Source organism: Patella vulgata, chromosome 1 (genome assembly GCF_932274485.2).
Source record: "Patella vulgata chromosome 1, xgPatVulg1.2, whole genome shotgun sequence".
Lineage (NCBI taxonomy): Eukaryota > Metazoa > Mollusca > Gastropoda > Patellidae > Patella > Patella vulgata.
The window spans coordinates 37,742,238-37,762,574 of record NC_065879.2 but is presented as its reverse complement, the minus strand read 5'-3'; the positions used below and the strand labels follow the sequence as shown (position 1 = coordinate 37,762,574).

The 20,337-nt window shown below is 31.9% G+C and overlaps 1 protein-coding gene and 1 long non-coding RNA gene across 14 annotated transcripts in view; one reads left to right on the top strand and one right to left on the bottom strand.

The window, feature by feature from the left end:
- Positions 1 to 20,337, bottom strand: part of LOC126808403 (LIM and senescent cell antigen-like-containing domain protein 1) — a 29,718-nt gene that overhangs the window by 6,480 nt on the left and 2,901 nt on the right. The window contains exons 1-10 of one of the 12 annotated variants that reach the window (XM_050533088.1): positions 14,403 to 14,506; positions 12,493 to 12,716; positions 9,443 to 9,553; positions 5,022 to 5,132; positions 4,145 to 4,190; positions 3,881 to 3,947; positions 3,541 to 3,661; positions 2,785 to 2,856; positions 878 to 955; positions 412 to 507 (exon numbers count right to left, since the gene is read on the bottom strand). In XM_050533088.1, the coding sequence (XP_050389045.1) occupies positions 412 to 507; positions 878 to 955; positions 2,785 to 2,856; positions 3,541 to 3,661; positions 3,881 to 3,947; positions 4,145 to 4,190; positions 5,022 to 5,132; positions 9,443 to 9,553; positions 12,493 to 12,608 (818 nt within the window). In that variant the 5' untranslated portion in view covers positions 12,609 to 12,716; positions 14,403 to 14,506. Of the gene's footprint in view, positions 1 to 411; positions 508 to 877; positions 956 to 2,784; positions 2,857 to 3,540; positions 3,662 to 3,880; positions 3,948 to 4,144; positions 4,191 to 5,021; positions 5,133 to 9,442; positions 9,554 to 9,742; positions 9,793 to 10,377; positions 10,401 to 11,862; positions 11,960 to 12,492; positions 12,925 to 14,402; positions 14,507 to 18,212; positions 18,412 to 20,005; positions 20,164 to 20,337 lie in introns of those variants that run through there. The other 11 variants (XM_050533091.2, XM_050533089.2, XM_050533096.2 and 8 more) reach the window with 11 other exon arrangements.
- On the top strand, positions 12,811 to 20,044 carry LOC126808409 (uncharacterized). Of its 2 annotated transcripts, none has more exons than XR_008788135.1 (3): positions 12,811 to 12,995; positions 18,340 to 18,719; positions 19,103 to 20,044. It is a non-coding gene; the product is annotated as an uncharacterized LOC126808409 (long non-coding RNA). The 2 variants fall into 2 exon arrangements; XR_007674629.2 differs by lacking the exon at positions 12,811 to 12,995 and adding an exon at positions 14,883 to 15,107.

The window sequence follows — 20,337 nt, the reverse complement described above, 5'->3', positions numbered from 1 at the left end:
CGGCTCTTGCGAGTTTTAATCTCACCGATAATTGATTGGTGATTACTTGTTAATCTTTTCTGGCTTCACACCCATTGTGTTTTAATCTCACCGATAATTGGATGCCTCACACCCACCGTTTGAAGTACGGATTATACGGTGTCGATTCAATGGAAATTATGTTACGGGACGGCTGATTGATTTCGGAATCCGGAACATACAGAATTCGGATTTACCAGCGATTTTTTGGCTGAAGTAATAAGGAAATAAATCGGGACATGAAAATCATACCGGATGTCACAGCAATCCGGAGTGATCAGAGATCGGATGTGACAGAGTCCACTGTATTGGTGTGAATTAAGGTTCAGATCTTTCATACTGCTTGAATTAATATTAAAGACTGATTCTGACAGTTGATGAAATAATACCTACCTACAGGCACCACAGATAGGTATACCCATCTTATCATGACAACGTAAACAAAATAACTCTCCAGTTTTCTCTCTAGCATCTGCTGTCAATTCAGTACTGATAAAAAAAATATTACATTATATATAGTTATATCAGAATATAACCTCAGTACGTTTTTCTATTAAATACATTAAGAAAAGATGAATGTTGGGCACTAGCAAACGAACCATACTAAATTTATTATGTTCTTACCTCCCTTGAAAGATAATTTGTCTGTTTGATAATTATACAGGCATTTGTGCAACATGGCATGTTTACATGATACATTACTTTACCTTGCACTATCGTATTAGTTCTTAATGTAACATGGGGATAAGTACATAAGAAAATGCTATTGTTTTAAAAACTTAAAAATGGCCTATTTAATGATAAATTTGTTAATACGAAATGTCAATGTTTACAGTAGTCGTAAGTTTAAAATACTAACCTGCAATTTGAACAATTAAAGTGATAAGGATGATAAGCTTCACCTTTAAACTTTATATGACCTTCTTCTATAATAGAACTGAAATTAAATATGATAATTGAGACTTATGTTATATCCTGGATTTTAAATAAACTGAACAAGTAATATTGTATATATATGTAAGTTACAATTCCTTGTATATTTAAACAGTGCAGGAATTGTACAGGTTCTATATATTCTGGTGTGTAGCACCAGGGACCTTGGAAGCACAGTTCTAAGTTGCCTCTTCCCCTGTAGTAGGGACTGAACTAACCAACAGTGAGCCTGATATTCCCCCTTATCAATCCCAGCAAATGACACTCATTTTAATGTGTAATTAAAGTTACTTGTTGTACATTTAAAGTATCAAGCAATCAACTTGTTTGTCACTCTGCTTAAGCTCAGCAGAAAATGCTCTGTATTAAACCAGTGTTATCAATTTGCTCATCTCAGCTTAGATGATCATCCACCTCAAGACATTCACTTTATTATCAGCTACACCAAATTTGAGCATTCTACCTCAATTCAAAGCAGATTGCTTATCTCTACTACGCTAAGTATGCTTATCGTGGAACTTAGTACTGATGCTATGCACAAAGTATAAAATATTCATTATTACTTAAAGTAGCTAAGTCTCTAACTCAATATCATCCAAAGTCTTACACGTTGAAAACGCAAATTATTTGTCAATTCAAATCAACATTGATGTTGTGATCTTACCGGAAAAAGGTAGGCTTCTGATATCCAATATTACAGTTACAAAATAAACATTTTAACATCGTGTACCATAGTGCGTTTCAGTGTCATTTGTAACAAGTGACCAGACAGAACAAGGCTAGACATATTCCACATCTCATGTCAAACGGTATGCCATCTTAGCTGGAGAGCAGGGCTCACGCTGTCGGTCGCCAAAGTCGCAATTTGCGATAAAAATATGAAAGTGGCGATTAAAATTTGATATTAGATGTTGTTTTTTTTATCCCAAAATTTTGGCAGATAAAATATTCCAGTCGGTGGAAAAAAAATATGAACATTTTTTTATATAAAAATTATCATCCATTTTGGCAGAAAAAAATTGAAAGCCTGTGTGAGCCCTGCTGGAGAGCATGCGCAATAGACTGGAATAACCAGACACTAAAAATTGCAAATCGATTGAGAATCATGCCATATTTCACTGGACGTAACTGATTTAAAATTAGAGTCAAAACGGAAACAATTGAATGTAAATCAGTTTATATACAATCAGATTACATTATTATATGCGTTGCGACCCATTTGGGTCAATTTCTAGGTTCCAAAATATTAGCGATTTAGCTCCTTTAACATCAACACTAAGAATGCACATTTTAACTTATTCAGAAACAAGAGTAATTTTTGTGTCCCAAAATGTGTGATGGACAGACTGGCAAAGGTTAACCCATTTAAATAATCCCATGCTTTCTTTAAACATACATTATGCAAGAGCAAAATCTGCTTATTACAAGTCTTTCTTTAAGCCTGAAATGTTATCTAAATTATCAATTAGACATTAATTAACTTATCCAGACCATAATAAACTCTCGATGTCAAGGCTAGCCTTCGATGTTGGCTGGATTAGATTCCTATATGCTGCTAACGGCCGTTGATAATTAAATCAACAAAAGTGGATAATCGAGATTAAGCTGTTTATATTAATGATTTTAGTAATGATGACCGAGACTATGCCAAAATTTCACCCGCTTCTTTCTCGGCTCATAGTGGATCAATTTGACTGAAATTTTCAGCAAATTACCATTACACTATCTAGTTTTTAACTATTATAGCGAGAACTGCCATCTTGTTATCTTATCTCCCATAATGTATCTTTAACAGGCGGGGAACATAAAAATTATAAACTTATATAGACTTACTGGCACTTATGGCATACATATTTTCCTGAACCTTTGGCTTTTTCTTTAGCATTACATTCTCTACACAGAGCCCTGTAAAAAAACAAATTCATTCAGATGTTTATTTTGTAACTGTAATATTGCTCAAATAGTATGAGATATCTCACTGTCTAATGAACAGGACCTATTTGTTGTCACTAATATAGCTCAAATAGTCTGACATATCTCACTGTCTAGTGCAGTGATTCTCAACCAGTGTGCCGCGAGATCTTCCTAAGTGTGCCGCGAAATTTTGAACGGCACACTAAGAAAATATGAAAAACCATGTGATACCAATTGACAATTCACTGGTGTCAACTGATAAATTCATTTAGTTTGAGTCATTCTATATTTCTATAACTAGACTCCGTCTACGGATGTATGCCGTTTGATTTACCATGATTATATATTTTGCAAAATTTAAATACTTTTTATATATATTTAGCCAGGTGTGCCGCTATTTCTTCATGTGTATCAATGTGTGCCTTTGGCAGAAGAAGGTTGAGAACCACTGGTCTAATGAATAGGATCTATTTGTTGTCACTTTATTTCCCCCTTTGTTTTATAGATTTCCTTTCATGCAACTTCAAACATACATGATGTAGAAAATTCTGTTATGCATGTTTAGGAATGTAAGCTTAAAAAATCATTGTCAGAATTTCAATTTTTGTGCCAGTATTTTGATAAGCTTTATCATTGTTATGCATTATTTTTCATTAAAATATAAAATTAATTCACCTTCCAGCATTCTTGACAAAACCTGCATCAGACAGTGGTGCTACACACAGTTCACAGCAAAAGCAATCAGGATGCCAGCTATTGTTCATGGCTTTAATAACTCGCCCAATAATAAATTCACCTATAAAATATAAAAGTATCAAAATAGATTAAAAATACTTTTTTAAAACTCTTTTTTCACAAACTTTTTTCACAAACTGTATGTAAAGTTTTGGTCAACAATCTATTTCAGTTTCAAAACTGTGGTTAATCTTGTTGGTTTCAGATTTCATAAAAGAAGATTATTTCTCAAGCATAAATTACTTATCAAATATTGGCAAATATTGGCAAAAGGACTTACCACATCTACCACAGCATGGAGCAAAGTTGACATGGAAATCATGTTCACAGTATTTTCTCCCTTCAAACTGTAAAAAAGAGTTATTCCCCTTTATATCACTATTCAAACTTTGTAAAGTTAGGCCTCCTCCTTTTCAAAACAAAGAGGCAAAATCTTCCTGAAAATATTCATTTCAGCCATACATCATGTTCATTTTCCTCGAGACTAAGCCCAAAAATTGAATGTCCGTGTTCCCCAAATAGATACCAATTATAATATACATACCTCATAGAAAACACCCTCGGGGAATGGCTGAAAGCACTGGGCACAGCTAAAAAAAATGAATAAGAACATGATGATTAACTGTTAAGAACTTTAGAGTTTTAACGATTTGAAAAGAATATCTAAGATTAAAGGTTTAAATGTAAGCTTATTCAATTGCAGCAGAATGATGACATAAAAGGGCCTACAATGTTACGATGTGTTAGCTGGTTACCATTATTAGATATGAATATATAGGTTTAATTGTTAAATAATCATGTAAAATAAAATCTGATAACACTTAGTAAAATTATTAAAATAGAAAATATTAAAATCTTGTCATCATAGAAATTGTTACTTGAGCAGTAAATAAATGTTATGCCACAAAGTAAACAAAAATTTGACAAAGAGTATTGTAAATCACAGTGAGTTAGAAATGGTTGTCATTGAAATAATTTCATTTGTTTGAACCATAATGTGTGCAAATGTGTTTGCAAAGTTCATAGAATTTATATGGTGAGGAGAAAATATATTCTTCAGAATCGGAATAAAGTTGTATCAAAGATCTGTGAACATTATCAAATTGATTCACTAGAAACAGGTTTGTAGGTACAATAATGAATGCCGTGAAATAACTTCAGATTATTCGAAGCATAAAGGTGGGATGGTGATTGATCATTCACAGTAAAAATAATACAACAATATCTAAAGCAATATCAATCATCACAACTGAAGCCATTGACAAATATAACAAATCACAACTGTTCCATCACTTCACAAAAATATCACAACAAATTATGTATAGCGAAACTAAAAACATCAAATTATATTTCAACTTTTAAAAAAAGTTAAAACATTCCCCAAAACTAGGAAAAAGGAACTGAAGTCATCACATACTCACACAAAACATCGAGGATGCCAAACATTGCCATTGTAGTTAACCATTTGCTCATTTGGTTCTATAAAATCGTGGCATTTACTACATGCCGAAGCTTGAGGCGCATGTCCAGTTCTAATAGGAAATATTGGACGAGAGGCATGGAAATTAGTATGAATAATCAATGAATAAATTAAAAGATTAATGTAAAATGATAAAAAATAAAATTGGAAGAATAAAATTATAGTATTTATATTTTGGATTGCCAACCTATGCTAGATTAGTTCATTCACAGTCCTGTTAAACTGTAATAAAAGAAAGAATATTATCAAGCTGTTAGCTGTATTAATGTTAAAGATCCATGCAACTAAATTTTCGGAGTACTTCAGATTTTTCAGGACAATATTTAAAATAATGACTCAAAGATGTCCTTGATATAATATTTTGTTACTTATTAAATATTATTAATGGGTTTGATCCGCATAAAATTCAAATTTTTTTCATCATTATACATGAAAGGAGTTATCTCCCTGCTACAACACGTAAAGTTTGTCAATACAATTCGATACAGGGCAAATTTCACTTTAAAATATTTCAAAACTTTGTGGGTTTACCCACTGAATGATCAGCTCGGGCATACAGCAAAAATAGAATTCTGAATTGCAAATTTTGCAAAGTAAATTAGCACAGAATTTCCGACAGACTTTAATAATAAGATTGGGGCTAAAAAAGGTAAAATAAAGTGAGGAATTCATTACAGCTGAACACTATTATTTATTAATCTGAGGATAAGTTAGGACTGACTGTTTCACCTAAAGTTAATTTTAAGGCAATCTGGTTAAAACACAGATCCTATTTCTTTTCGTTTTTATAGTTCAAAATTTCGTTTTACTTGTCTTTACTACACTTGGATCTGGAAGAGTTATTATTTAACTCGTATTCTGAATGGTGTCAGGGATAATCCAATGAAATGGTCTGTTATGGCGAGCTTTAGGCATGTTTTGCACGGAACTGTGGGTAATCCACTAGTAACATCAATGCTGATTGGTTAATCAAATGTCTGACATCATAGGGTCATAAGTCGGTCTTTTGACCACTGACGTGACCTATCGCTATAACTTATCAGATCTTCGTGTAGTGTAGGCCATCGAAAGTATAAAAAAAAACGAAACGAAATATAGATCTGTATTTTAATCAGATTGATTTTAAGGCTTTTCTGTAACTTTCCTCCAACAAAAGAGCAATTATACATGTTAGTCCAGCAACAATTTAGTTTATTCTAGTAGAACGCATTTCTGATTTTTTTTTTTAAATTTACACACAGTCACAAATATGATAATAAAATATTGCTGTGTAAGTTCTAGTATAAATCTGGATTTACACCCTGGAGCAATAAGCCTTTAATTTACAAATGATTGGATAGATTGTATCCAACAGATAAACATTTATTTATTTATATTAATGTTAGTATAGTTATTTCAAATCTTTAGTAAAATTCTTCTAGATTTGATCTCTAGACTAACATTCTTATGACAAGTGTATTATTTGTTTACAAGATTCATAAAGCTTCACCTCAGTCAATATCCTAACCATTTGGTTGGATTAAACTAACAATGAAAATATATTTGTTGCCATAAACATTAGACCTCACAAGATCCAAACAACGTTCATATATTACAATTCATCAGGTTTTAAGTACTAGTGTATAGTACACAATTAGACCAAAAATCTCTGACTCCCTCCCTAGCATCTTTGATGGACTGTGCTAGCCAGAATGATAAGGCCCTGACATTTGTCAGTTTTCCTATAAATGTTTGGCAGTTTTTGAGATTGTGTACAAATATATACACACCCTTATATATCTTATATTATATGTTACAGTAAAAAACCCAAACAACTTGTGGATAAAAATAAGTTCTGATGGTCAAATAAATAATGAGAAAGACAATTCACACATGCAATCTAAAACAACAGACAACACAACTAACTATTAACTAAAGGTATTAGGAAAGACAACACCAAAAGAATAAAAATAAAACAAAAAACTTAGGTCAAAGCTGAGAGTACATGGTAATAGTAAATAAAACGTGGTGACACTCATAATTTCATAATTTGGATGACATTTATTTCATTATAATTTAGTGAATACTCTAAAATCTAAAAACTGTACGTGGGTGCCCATATACCATTTCCCTTACAGAAACCAACTTTTATAGTTTATTCACATACATACTTTAGGCCTAATAAGACACTAACTACACTGTAAAACCCTTTCAAATTTGGAGACAAAAACATAACATGCCTAAAACCTCACTACTTCATGCAACAAACATAGAGTCGACAATAAAACTAAAACAGAGGGATCAAACACCAACATGAAACATAAACAAAGGAAATGCATCTAGGAGTCAAACCTACTAAGATCACTAAATATAACAGTAATAAAATACCCAACACACACATCAGTTTCATTTCAAAAGATTTTTTTCTCATATTTTTTCTATCATGTGTGTGTAAGGTTTAATGTATAAGGTGAAATCTACAATTTTTTTGCAGACAGGTAATGAAGAAATGAATTAATAAAATAACATAATTATTAAAAATAAAAACAAGTACAAGTGTACTATGGACCAGGAACTGAGCATGATGTCATGACTCATCACCACCATCTTCGATATGTAAATAAAATCAAATTCTGCCAATCGATGTGCAATTGTCCAAGGAACAAGCATGTCAAGTTTCCAATCTGTTTCACTTTCTGTGAAAGCCTTCTTATACCTCTATATTAGATGACTGACCTTCATAAGTTCAGGTATGACTTCTACAGGTGATGTCACATCACCAGGCATAGATCATTGGCTCTATGGAGCATGCTTTATTTGCATAAGATGTTGTTGCATGAACTTGTCAGGACAGAATGGTACCGTTTACTGATTTTATATACCCATTTACACTAAATAGGAAATAGTTTTATCTAGATCTACTTCAAACAACTTTATCTATTTTTCTAATACTTCAAAAAATGTTCTAAAGTTTAATTTGAACGAGAAAAAAAGTTAATATTGCGAGCTTATTAACCAGAACTGATGTTGCCTCTGAGAAGAACAACAATTAGATGAGTAGTGCTTGGGGCCCTGTTCCTGGTCCAAATAATAATATATATATGTATGCTATTATATTAACCAGAATACTGAAAGAAAATATCATAATAATCATTGCTAAACCTTAAAAGTACCAACAATGTGCATGATAATGTAATGTAAAAATAAAATCGTTTTTAAAATACTGTTTCTATCTAATTCTTATATTAAGCTTATTTTTTTAATTTCAATTTTTAACCTTTTTTGCCAAAATGTATAAAATATAGAAAGGGTAAATTGGAATAAAATACAATATTTACTACTAGGTAAATATAGATTGAGGCCCTAATTACCTAAATATACCATCTGCCTACACTACATTAAAAGGTCAAAGGTGAGGCCATCATTCCAATGTCTATGAGTAATAGGTGTGTTGATCTATTTTAAGAAATAATCTAGTAATACTATCTGGCTGTATTTAGTTGAAGATAGAGGGAGTGGAGTACAATTTCTAAGCCATCACCACTAAACATTACATATACACTTACCTCTAAAATATACACAAGTTGTATATAAAGTGGTTAATAGTAGGCTTACGCATTAATAGGGACAGCATTTTCATTTCTCAACAAATTTACATTGCCATCTTTTTTTTTGAAAACTAAATTTTCTAACATAACATTCAAACTTTTTCGGAGCAATGGTGGCTCAGGGAGTAAGGAACTGACTGATTAATCTGGAGGTTAAAGGTTCCATATCGGTGCTGATAGAGAAAGTTTCTCAGGATCCCCCATGTCATGAGTTGTACAGGTCGGAGAGGGCCTGGCAAGGAACAGTGTCCAGTCGTTCGGATGGGATCGAAAATTGTGGTACAGACTCGTGTGTACACATTGGCATGCACATAAAAACTGATATTAGTTGGAATTTGAAATAAAGAGTAAATTGCCACTGTCCAGGCAAAATTTCACTCTTAGAACACTGCATGGCATAGCACGATTTGTATAGAGAAGTAGGACTTTAAACCCCATTTCATTTAAAACTTTTACCTTCCTTAATATATAAATACAATTTTCGAAAGATCATTCTAGAGACAAGTGATTCAATCAAATATTTGTGAGAAAAATGTTTTGTGTTTTAGAAAGATAAGAAAACATTGTGAAAATCTAATGACTTATTTTTTCTAATTAATGTTCTTCAGTTCATCAATCACTTGAGATGTGGTGTGCATCAATTACATGTAGTATTAAAAAATCCTTTAATGTTTATGAAAAAATTAACACAGACTACGCCTTAATGACATGAAAATTACAAATTATTTTTTGTTCATAACATGGTTTATAACATACGAGAAAAAATTATACTTACACGAAACAGTGAGTATGCCATACTTCTCCATTTGAGTTGACTATTTGTTCATGTACTCCGAAACCCTCCCCACATCGGCGACATGCCGCATTACCCAACGACATGTTTGAACTGAAAAAATAAATGTTTCACTGATTTTAAATTAATTTGAAATGGTATAGTTTTTGTCAAAAGCTTAAATATTACCACTATTTTTCTATTCTTCACTGAGTCAACATTTTCTACACTACTATATATAAGTTATCATATTTTAGTGTTCCATTCTAAATCTGTTGTATATACACCTAGAAAACATTATACCTCAATGGATACAAGAATGTGCAGGTGGAATACATGTTTAAAACAGATAATATATTACCCTGTCAATGAGTCAAATATTTATATTGTCAACTTGTGTTAACTTCCGGGCACTTGTATCCACTCAAAACATCTAATAATTTCCCTACTTTATGAAGCTTTGATGTACATGTAGCAATGTTTATTTTTTTACAATTTGACATTAATAATAGGCTATCAATATCATAGGTGTAGCTTATTTTATAATTTATTTATATTATGGAGTATCTTTTATGTTATGTTTATCTGGTTTATGTTTTCGGTATGTAAGTTTACATGTACATGTATGTTGAAGTAGAACCAGCATGTACACTTGGTTCCAATAAAGATTATACAAGGTCCTCATCAGGTTCCAATAAAATTCAATAAGTTTGACCGATTCCCATTATTCATGCTCAAACCATTCCCAGGACAGTTGTGTATAGAACTCTTTGTGCACAAAAAAATTCAATTAAGGTATATGTCACATAGGTGGTATTCTTATGTAACTACATGCACATAGTTACATATGTACTAAAATAACCAGGCTAGACTTGATCTCAATTTACACTTCCAAAATATAAAGCATACCATATCAGTTCCAAAATGACATCACCTACCGTTCTGTCCAGTTTCCAGGTCCGTACTGGAGATTTTATTCAATCACATCATTTGATACTCATAAAAATAAAGTCATATCCAAGTTCTATTAAATCAGATGATAAAGTTAGACTTCAGTACCATTACGGGTTATTCTTAACATAATCCAGGTGAATAACTCCATATTCAATTTCAAACTAGTCAGAGATTTGATGGATAGGCCTACATCTTAATAAAATTAGATGCAAAATCTACATTTTAGAGAGTTTACAAGGTCTCTTTGATATGTTCTGACGACTCCAGCAATAACAGATAAATCTCATACTGATTGTAAAACAAATCTAAATGTTATAAAAAAAAATTCTATACAATCAAATGTAATTAATGTAGTGAACACAAAGCAAAACGTAAATGGATCTGTTTTTAAACCAGGTTGGACAAATCTCATTCAAAATCAAAAGGTGGGGGGGGGGATGTGGTGGTGGTTGACAAATAGTTTAATGTGCACGCGTTAGGTTAGCTCATAACGTTTGTCATTGAGTCAAGCGGCATGGTTTCGATTGTTGAAATAGAATTGAACCATATGTTAGTCCTGAAATGATCTATTTTGTGTCAAGTGGAAGTTAAACCCCATTTCTCTCTCTTTTCAAAATCCAATCCCATCCCACGTGAGTATAAGCTAATAGTCCATTAAAATGTGAGTACATAAAAATGTATTTTAGATAATGTCTTAACCTAGATGTTAGCAGGTACACTAAACAGTTTAATATTTCAAATGCTGAATGAGCCAGGGGCATAGAGTAGAAATTGCATACGGTACATAAAATGTACGTAAATATTAGAACTAATTGATTTGAAAGACATTAATTTTACCTCTGTCGCCTTAGGTCTTGAAAAATGTTTATGAAATCATACTTTCTGAGTAATAAACTCTTGCTTTTGTACAGGTCATGACAATTTATATAGTTTTGTGGGGAGCAGGGCGGTGCAGGAACAGGCATATTGGCACCTTGATGGTGTGACTCAATAAGTGTACCGGTACAGCGCTGGCTCAACATGAGATCTTTTGTACATGTTGGCATGCACATAAAAAAGAGCCCTTGACATTTGGAATTGAATTGATATACCAGGTAACAGTAGGTCATAGTGCCGCTGTCAAGGCATATTTTTTGTCATAGCACACTACAAAACAAGTTGGTGCATTATTTCTGAATGAATACTGATCTAAGTACTGGGGTCAGGGTCATGTCAATTGTCAAATCTGATTACCTTAAATAACAAAGTACACCTAAATAATACTTGTCAATCATCTATTTATTATATCCTCAACCTATTACAAATATATCAATGTATTACTGTTATCATTATAACATCAAGATTGAAATTAGATTCAAAAGAATAACAATCTGATTTAAAGAATAATATCTTAATAAAAGAATTTTTCTATATCTTCCATAACGGGTAGTAGTGCTGTAGGCTTCAGTGAATTCAGGATTTCTACTTACCATAATCTTTCGAAACAAACACTTGATCTTATAGAGCTTGTTCCATCATTAATAGAAATAACACCTCAGATAATTCAATATCTTAATACAATGAGGTTTGGGGCACATTTAAATTGTTTAATTTTGCCAAGTTGCACATAAACTGAATCATTTTTTGGATATTATTATTTGACACAGTTAGTTATGCTTAGACTAGTTGGTCGATTCAAATTGTTAAAATGTTTGTTAAATTCAAGTATGCATTACTTCCCTTCTTTTGGGCAGCTGATTTCACTTTATAAGCCATAAAGCTCACATAATCCTCAGCAGGAATTAATCTTAATGGAACAGTTAATAGTCAATCAATACATTGAGAAGATGTACATGTACCTTTTAACCTCGGCTAAGCTCTGGCATAAAAATCTAGGTATGGTAAACAAGTTGAATCAGTGTAAGACACAGATCTAGAGTAGAGGCCATACCTTATGATTCTTTAAAATATTCTATATTCCAGAAAATACAGTTACTTAACTACTTTCTGTAAGACATAATTCTACCAACAATCATTGAATGCTTAATTCTTCAAAACTTAACATTGCTATCACAAGATTAGACATTGAAGTTCAATGAAATAAATAAGTTATTATTTACCCCAACAAATCATCATCCGTGCCATTCTCATTTGGTGGACGTCTTCGCTGAAACAGTGGACTCTGTGTCGTAGAATTTAATGGTTGAAGTTTGAAATTACCTTTCACAACAGCCATTGTCTATTAATCTAGTTTTTAGAGTTTATGTGTATCCAATGAAAATTTTACTCCAATTTAACATTTAAAGAATTTACCCTGTGCACACACCAGTATTCCTTAATGTCACTACACAAAAAACAAATAAAACTCAATGAAGCATCAGGTAAATGTCACCAGAAAATGAAACCTGTCGTATTAATAGGTAAAGCAAAGCACCTTGAACTTGTGGTTATCACAAATTTAGCTCTCTATATACAATTAACCCTATCACTCTGTAGACCAACATTATACTAAGAGGAACAACAACTGAAATTGTATGGTTGTAAAGATTGATTCTAAATGTCTAACACTACAGCCAATGGGGCGTGAAACGACCAACCGTTTACTCAATCTCTTAAACCTCAGGTAAGAGTGGTTAATTACACTATAAAGTATACTACATGTGTCTAGGTTAACTCAAGTTTACCATGTATGCAAACTAGTCTCTTAAGATTTAAAAGAAAAAAAAACCAACTGCAAATGAAAATTTAGAATTAAAATCTGAATCCGAAACAAAAAACAAAATCATCTGTTTTCCAATACCATTGTTTAAAAATGTATATTTATTTATGTCTACACACGACTACAGAATAGCATCAAACTCTTTAATCAAATCCGACCAATAAAAACTCACATAGTAATCCTCATATTTAAACTGTAACAAACATAGATATATCCTTGTTACATTCCAATATAACAATAGTACAATAACAATAGTAGTACTAAGCCTATACATTAATTTACATACTCTCCACCATGTTATTTTGTATCACCTACTATACCAAGTTGATATTTACATAAAAACTTCATTATTTATCACTTAACAGCGAATAAACAACATACAAGATAGATGTATGACAAACTACATAAGTACATATCTATGTCACATTAACACCATTTATTCTGAATTGATAAATGTTGGAGCATGCCAGGTGAGGTACTTTAACATGATTCAGAATAAATGACCAGAGTTACTGTCTTTAACACATGGATAACAAATAGCAATTTGTACAATAAAATTCTATTCAATGATTTTTATAAAAAACTGAATTTATTTACTCCCATTCCAATATACTAAAATCATGAGGAAACTTTTGTCAGCCAACACCAGGATCAAACCCTCGATGTCCTGAGAAATGTAAGGTATTTTGTATGGGATGTAAATATAAATACAATCTTTGATAAATAAGGAATGTCTTCTGTAGTTTTTACGCATGAGTGAAATTACAATTTATAATCCATGTTTGTAGATTACGGATATAACGCCCATCCTTTAGAAGGCACTGATTTCAAAATGCAGGTGATTTATATAAATATTCATGGTCTAAATCTGCATTCCAAAACAATGCATTGACATATTCTGTGAAAAACAGGAATAATTTTAATCTGAATTTGAAATTAAATTACAAGGTAGGAAGATTACAAACTAAAATGTGATATTCTATGAAACTTTTACCATGAATATACAATAACTTACATTATGGAAAAAGAACACATTTACGCGCCATGTCAATCACAGTGACCACACAATACGATATTCCTTGGAGACACTTGATTCACAAGTACTCCCAAATACATACACTCAAAATCTAAGAATATAATCCTTTTCAGATAATGCAGACAAATATAAATCCCTTTCTACTTTCTTAAATCACCAATAATTAGAATTAAACACTGTAGAAACATATCTTTCTTAATCTATCTTTTTTTTTTACACAAACAAGAGAAGCAAATATATTAAATATATTTTAAACTATATAATCACATCCTTACAGCTGTATTACCACATCTGAATTTTCTACAAACAAATATGCATAGGAAATCCAGTGCTTGGTTTAAAAGGGACAATATCAGATTTACTATAATGGTGTCACTCGAAGCGTATCATAAGATATGGATTTCAGTGTTACTATTATATTACATTATACATACTATCAATCTTATCACCTTAAATACCAACCATTTCTAGCCGCTATTTTACTACCTCATTTACATATCAAACAAAACATCTGAATACATTTACTATTATTGTGATCTCATTAATCTCACAAATTTAGTGTAAATAGAGCATTTAACACTTTAGAAGACAAACAAACAAATGCATCTAACAATGGCAACATTAGGTAAACAGAAACTGCATAATTTCATTTAGGAACAAAAGTGTCAATTGCAACTAAGTATATAGAGCAAAGTTAAAATTTGACCCCTGAGGCACTTGTATATCTGTCGTATTGTCAGTTATAATTTGTAATATCAAATATAAAGGGTGTTGACTAGAACACACACTGGTTTTAGAAGTGGTAAAAATATCAGTTAAAAACTTCACTGTAGATACTTTTATAATGTAATGTGTGCTTTTATTAATAATCATTGGTAAAATAGAAGTCTTGTGTAATGGTTCACATGACTTTTTGTTATGAATGAAAAATAACAACAGAAGGTACATGTATATTATATGACAAACACAAATATAATACGGTAAGTGAAATGCATTGGTTGGGATTTTTAATGTCAACCTTCATTTTCAGATTATGAATACTATTTTTACAGGGTTGCAAATTTACTATTTTAATTCTCAAGTGATGTTTACTTTACTCTCAATATGAACTCTTAACCAAGGAAATAATGCAATGTGGAAATTTGCCACCTGCTTGTATGAAATTCCAGTTTTGCATCCACTTCATTTGAGTAGAAGATTGAAATTGTCAAAACATTTTTCAGGATTTGAACACCTAAGCTTAATAATATATTAAACAATTCGGTACACTTCAAAAGAGAGAGAGAGAAATGGGGTTTAACGTCCACTCGACACAAACTAGGTCATTTCGGGACTAACATTATTATGGTTTAATTTTATTTCAATAATTCGCTTGCGCGTAGGGGTCTTTAGCAGTGGGAGGAAACCGGAGGACCCAGAGAAAACCCACGAGGTTGGACAGGCGACCCTACTCCTTGTCACGTACAAACGGGGATTCGAAACCACGCCACTCGACTCAATGACAGACTTTATGATACAGCGCGCGCACGCTAACCATTCAGCCATCCAACCCCCCCGGTACACTTCAAGCTTTACCAAATCTACTACATGTAGGTAGTGTGAACACAAATTATTATCCACCTCAAGATAGTAAATATATGTGGACACATTTATTGTTTCATTTCATTTCAATGTGAAATCAAATTATGATGTTTTTTTTTTATGAATAAATAACTCCCTGTTTATACTTACAGCCACACAGTGAACAATGCATCATTCATTCAATTTATCAAACAATTCAAAATAGGAAATTTAAACCCTTTCTTGATCCGATAAAAAGGGATATATACTAAAACATTTTGGTTACACCCTTCTTTTTATTCTTATAAATAAGATTTTGTAATATGACCTAATAAAATCAAATAGAAGATGTTAAATTTAATGTAGGCCTACACAATATTGTAGTCTTTGTTCACAAACATGTGGGAGCCCTAGTGGCTAAGTGAGTAAGGTGCGGACCCACTAACCAGGAGGTTCAGGGTTTGATCTCCGTGTTGTGAGAGTAACTACTTAACATGATTTTTCAGTGTGGTTTTCCCTTATCAGCGAAGCAGGACGGAGGTCGGGCAAAATAAATCATTGAGTCATTCAGTGGGAACTAAAAAACAGGAAACTGTGAACACGCTGGTGTGCATGAACATGTGAAAGAAAATTTGACAGTTTGAATTCGATAAGGAGTAGGTGAAAACACTGTATATTGGGCAAAATTTCCCTCATACACACGACATGGTGCATGTATGCTGTCTTCATTCGCCCAGTAGGTACAGAAAAGTAGGCATTAAAATAAAACTCCTTTCAATGCATTACAATAATTACATTGCACAGACTTGTTTTTTCTGTAATAAAACAAGATCTTCAATATGGTAGTATATTTTCAAAAGGTAGGTTGCCAGGAAAAGAAACATAAGCAGCTAAGTTGTCCGGGTAGTCAACAAGAGTTGTCGCATATTTTTACTTTTTTCGTTAATGAAACATTTATAATACATTAAAATCTGATTAAAAGTAACAACTCATTAAGTAATTATCAGAAAACCATTAGAATTTGTTTAGTTTTTATAAAGTTCTGCCCCATGCTAACGTTTAGTATACGAAATTTTTAACATCATGGATTTAGCTGTTCAAGTCATAAAAATTCATTGAAAATCAATATACTTGTTCATCTCAAGACCTTAAACTCTGTATCAATCTGAAGTCAATCTGAAGTCAATCGGATGACAACTTTAGCCTCTAGAGCTTAACAAGATTTTTCAAAGTGATCAAGGGCCAAAACTTTGTCAGAAATCGTTGAAAATCAATATGATTCTTCGTCTCATGACCTCAAACACTGTGTATAAATTTAAAGTCAATCAGATATTAACTTTGACCTCTAGAGCGTCCACAAGATTTTTTGAAGTGATCGAGGGCCATAACTCTGGCAGTAATTATCGGAAATCGCTGAAAATCAATAGGCTGCTTCGTCTCATGACCTTAAACACTGTGTATAAATCTAAAGTCAATCGGATATTAACTTTAACCTCTAGAGCATCCACAAGATTTTTCAAAGTGATCAAAGGCCATAACTCTGGCAGTAATTATCGGAAATCACTGAAAATCAATAGGCTTCTTCGTCTCAAGACCTTAAACACTGTGTATAAATTTAAAGTCAATTGGATTTGGATATTAACTTTGACCTCTAGAGCGTCCAAAAGATTTTTTGAAGTGATTAAGGGCCATAACTATGGCAGTAATTATCGGAAATCTCTGAAAATCAATAGGCTTCTTCGTTGCATGACCTTAAACACTGTGTATAAATTTAAAGTCAATCGGATATTAACTTTGACCTGTAGAGCGTCCACAAGATTTTTTGAAATGATCAAGGGCCATAACTATGGCAGTAATTATCAGAAATCTCTGAAAATCAATAGGCTTCTTCGTCTCATGACCTTAAACACTGTGTATAAATTTAAAGTCAATCGGATATTAACTTTAGCCTCTAGAGCGTCCACAAGCAATTGTGCACACCAGACGGCTGGAAGGACGGGGGCGACGGCAATATACAACATTTCAATGTGGGCATATAAAAAGAAATGTGGTTATGGTATCCCACCTGCCTAGCAATTAAGATTCATTACTACTGGGAAACTTATAAATTTTATTAATATTTTTAAAGTGAAGTTTATTATTATTTTACACCAATAAACTTATTTCTAGAAGTTAGACCAGCATTTGATCCACATGTACAGATTTATTCCTGTAAAATAAGCTGATTTATTGTGGGTCTTACACATGTTTAATGTGAATAGAAACACAGATCTTGTATTATTAAAATTAAAACCAGCATTTGCATATATTTATCACAATTCATCAAAACTTTTCTTCAATCTAAGAATTAAACTTATGACAGTTGTAAATTTTTATAAGATTATATATCTTCAACATAATCTAAGAATGTGGTCGACTTTTTGTTTTGCCTGAATTTGTGTCAATTTCTAATCAATTTCTAGCATAATCAATCATACTAAATATTAAAATCTTTTTTTTAAAAATAAAACATGCACTTAACTTACTCTTCATCAACTTCATGTTCTTTATGATCAACATATTCCACCGCTTCCATCTTATTTTATTATTTTTCACAATTAATATTAAATTGATTTCAAAAATGTTATTTCGATCTTAATATCTTATTTTCAGAACACTGCTTTTAGATCACGGCAAATGTAATGCATAATCCATTACAGTCTGACTGGCAAACACATTATAAGATTCAACTAATGTTGAAAAAGGTCTCAGATCCGTTCCAGATGTGGGTATGTCTAGACCATTATGCGGGTCCTAGATCAACCAACATTACAATTTCTATAATTGGTCAATTAAATAGCGTTAATAGGTAGAAAATCTGTGTAGTTTGAATATGATTGGTCATAATGATGAAAACAAATGGGTGTTATCTACAGTTGTTCCTCTGTGTTGTATATTGGTCAAATGCGGACATGTAGTGAAATACTTTAAATATGTGACTTCCATAGTATTTCCTTTTCTCTCTTATCACACTTATCCATCATTGTACTCATGTAAGTATTAGAATGTAAGTATACTGTACCTAATATTAATCATATATCATTGTTGTTTATCACTAAATCCAGTACATAGTTTTAAACACATAGTATGACATACATTGTACATGTACCTTGGAATTTCAATTTTTAATTATTAAAATTTTTTGATAATTTTGTGTTATTATGGGATTTGTTCTTTTTGATCATTATGGGATCATTTGTGCTATTATGGGATCATTTTTGCTATTATGGGATTTGTTCTTTTTGATCATGAAAGGATACAATGCAAAAACAATAATACTGAGTCTAAAGCATTTCAAAATCTGTTGCATTCTCAGACTTCAGTTAAGAATTTACTCAAAATTATTTTAAGCCCTTTATAACTATTGTTGTTTTAGTGTATCAAATACATCAGTAATAAACTACATGTATACTAATCTAGTATATGCTGTTTGAAAAAAGGTTCCATATGAAAACAAAGATCCAAACAGATGCTTTTTCACACACAACCAATGCACAAGGAACCAAGCCAAACTGGGTACCAAGTCATACTGCAACTGCAACGCTGGAAAAGTATGCAACAACACACTGCTTGCATCATGAAGTTATTCCAAATATAAACAGCTAAATAAAGGGCAGACTCACTACAGTTGGTGAATGGGAAAGATTTGCTTTGGGAAAACAATCTGGCATTTAATGTTATGCAAGTTTTAACTGCTGTCTATTGTATATCTACTAAAGTATTTCCTTTTCCTATATATAGTTAGATTTACTGGTGTATATGTATATTAACTAGTGTGTATTGGATATTGACTGAAGTATACTATATATTTCATTTACTATCTGAAAATAGGACTGGTGTTTTCTAATTTGCAGTATATTGTATACATACATGTATATTGTTCCATATTTGTGACACCTACTGACCACTATTTATTTCTTATTCCAATATATACACTTTTCTTATTCCAATGTAAACTTTTATGTACGCCACACTGACAATTAAACATGTGAATTCACAACATCACACCACAAATAAATCCATGAAAAATGAATTTAATTTGCAGAGTTTCTGTACTTTATCAAAAGTGACTGACAGCCAAAAATTTGAAGTCTAAACCCTGGTCAGTATTGAACAAAAAAGCAATTATGAGGAAACTACCCGTTCCGATAAATGTCTCCATTTAAATAGCACATCTGACAGAAAAACATATTCCTATGAAATAATAAATTCTTCTCTTTTTTTAAAGAATTTATTGTATGTTTTGAATTTTAATTCCTTTTTTATACTTAGTACTTACATGTCAAAACTGTCTGTTATTACTGCTGGCATTCTTGACTTAATACTGTAATTAGTCTCTGTGTACTAATTGATCTTTTACAATTATCAGTGAATAAATATAGATCAACCACTATATAAAATAAACCACCTAACTCAAGTAGTTAGCAGACTGACTCAGAAGAAGTTTCAATCTTACAAGAAACAGGAATGTATAAATATATCTTCTCATTCTCTGTTTACCAGTAGTGTTTTTTATAAAAGGGTTAATGGGATTCAGATTGTTGAAGACTGGTTAATAGAGTAACAGGCTAACAGCAGTGATAAGGAACAGAGATGAAAACTTTATCAAAA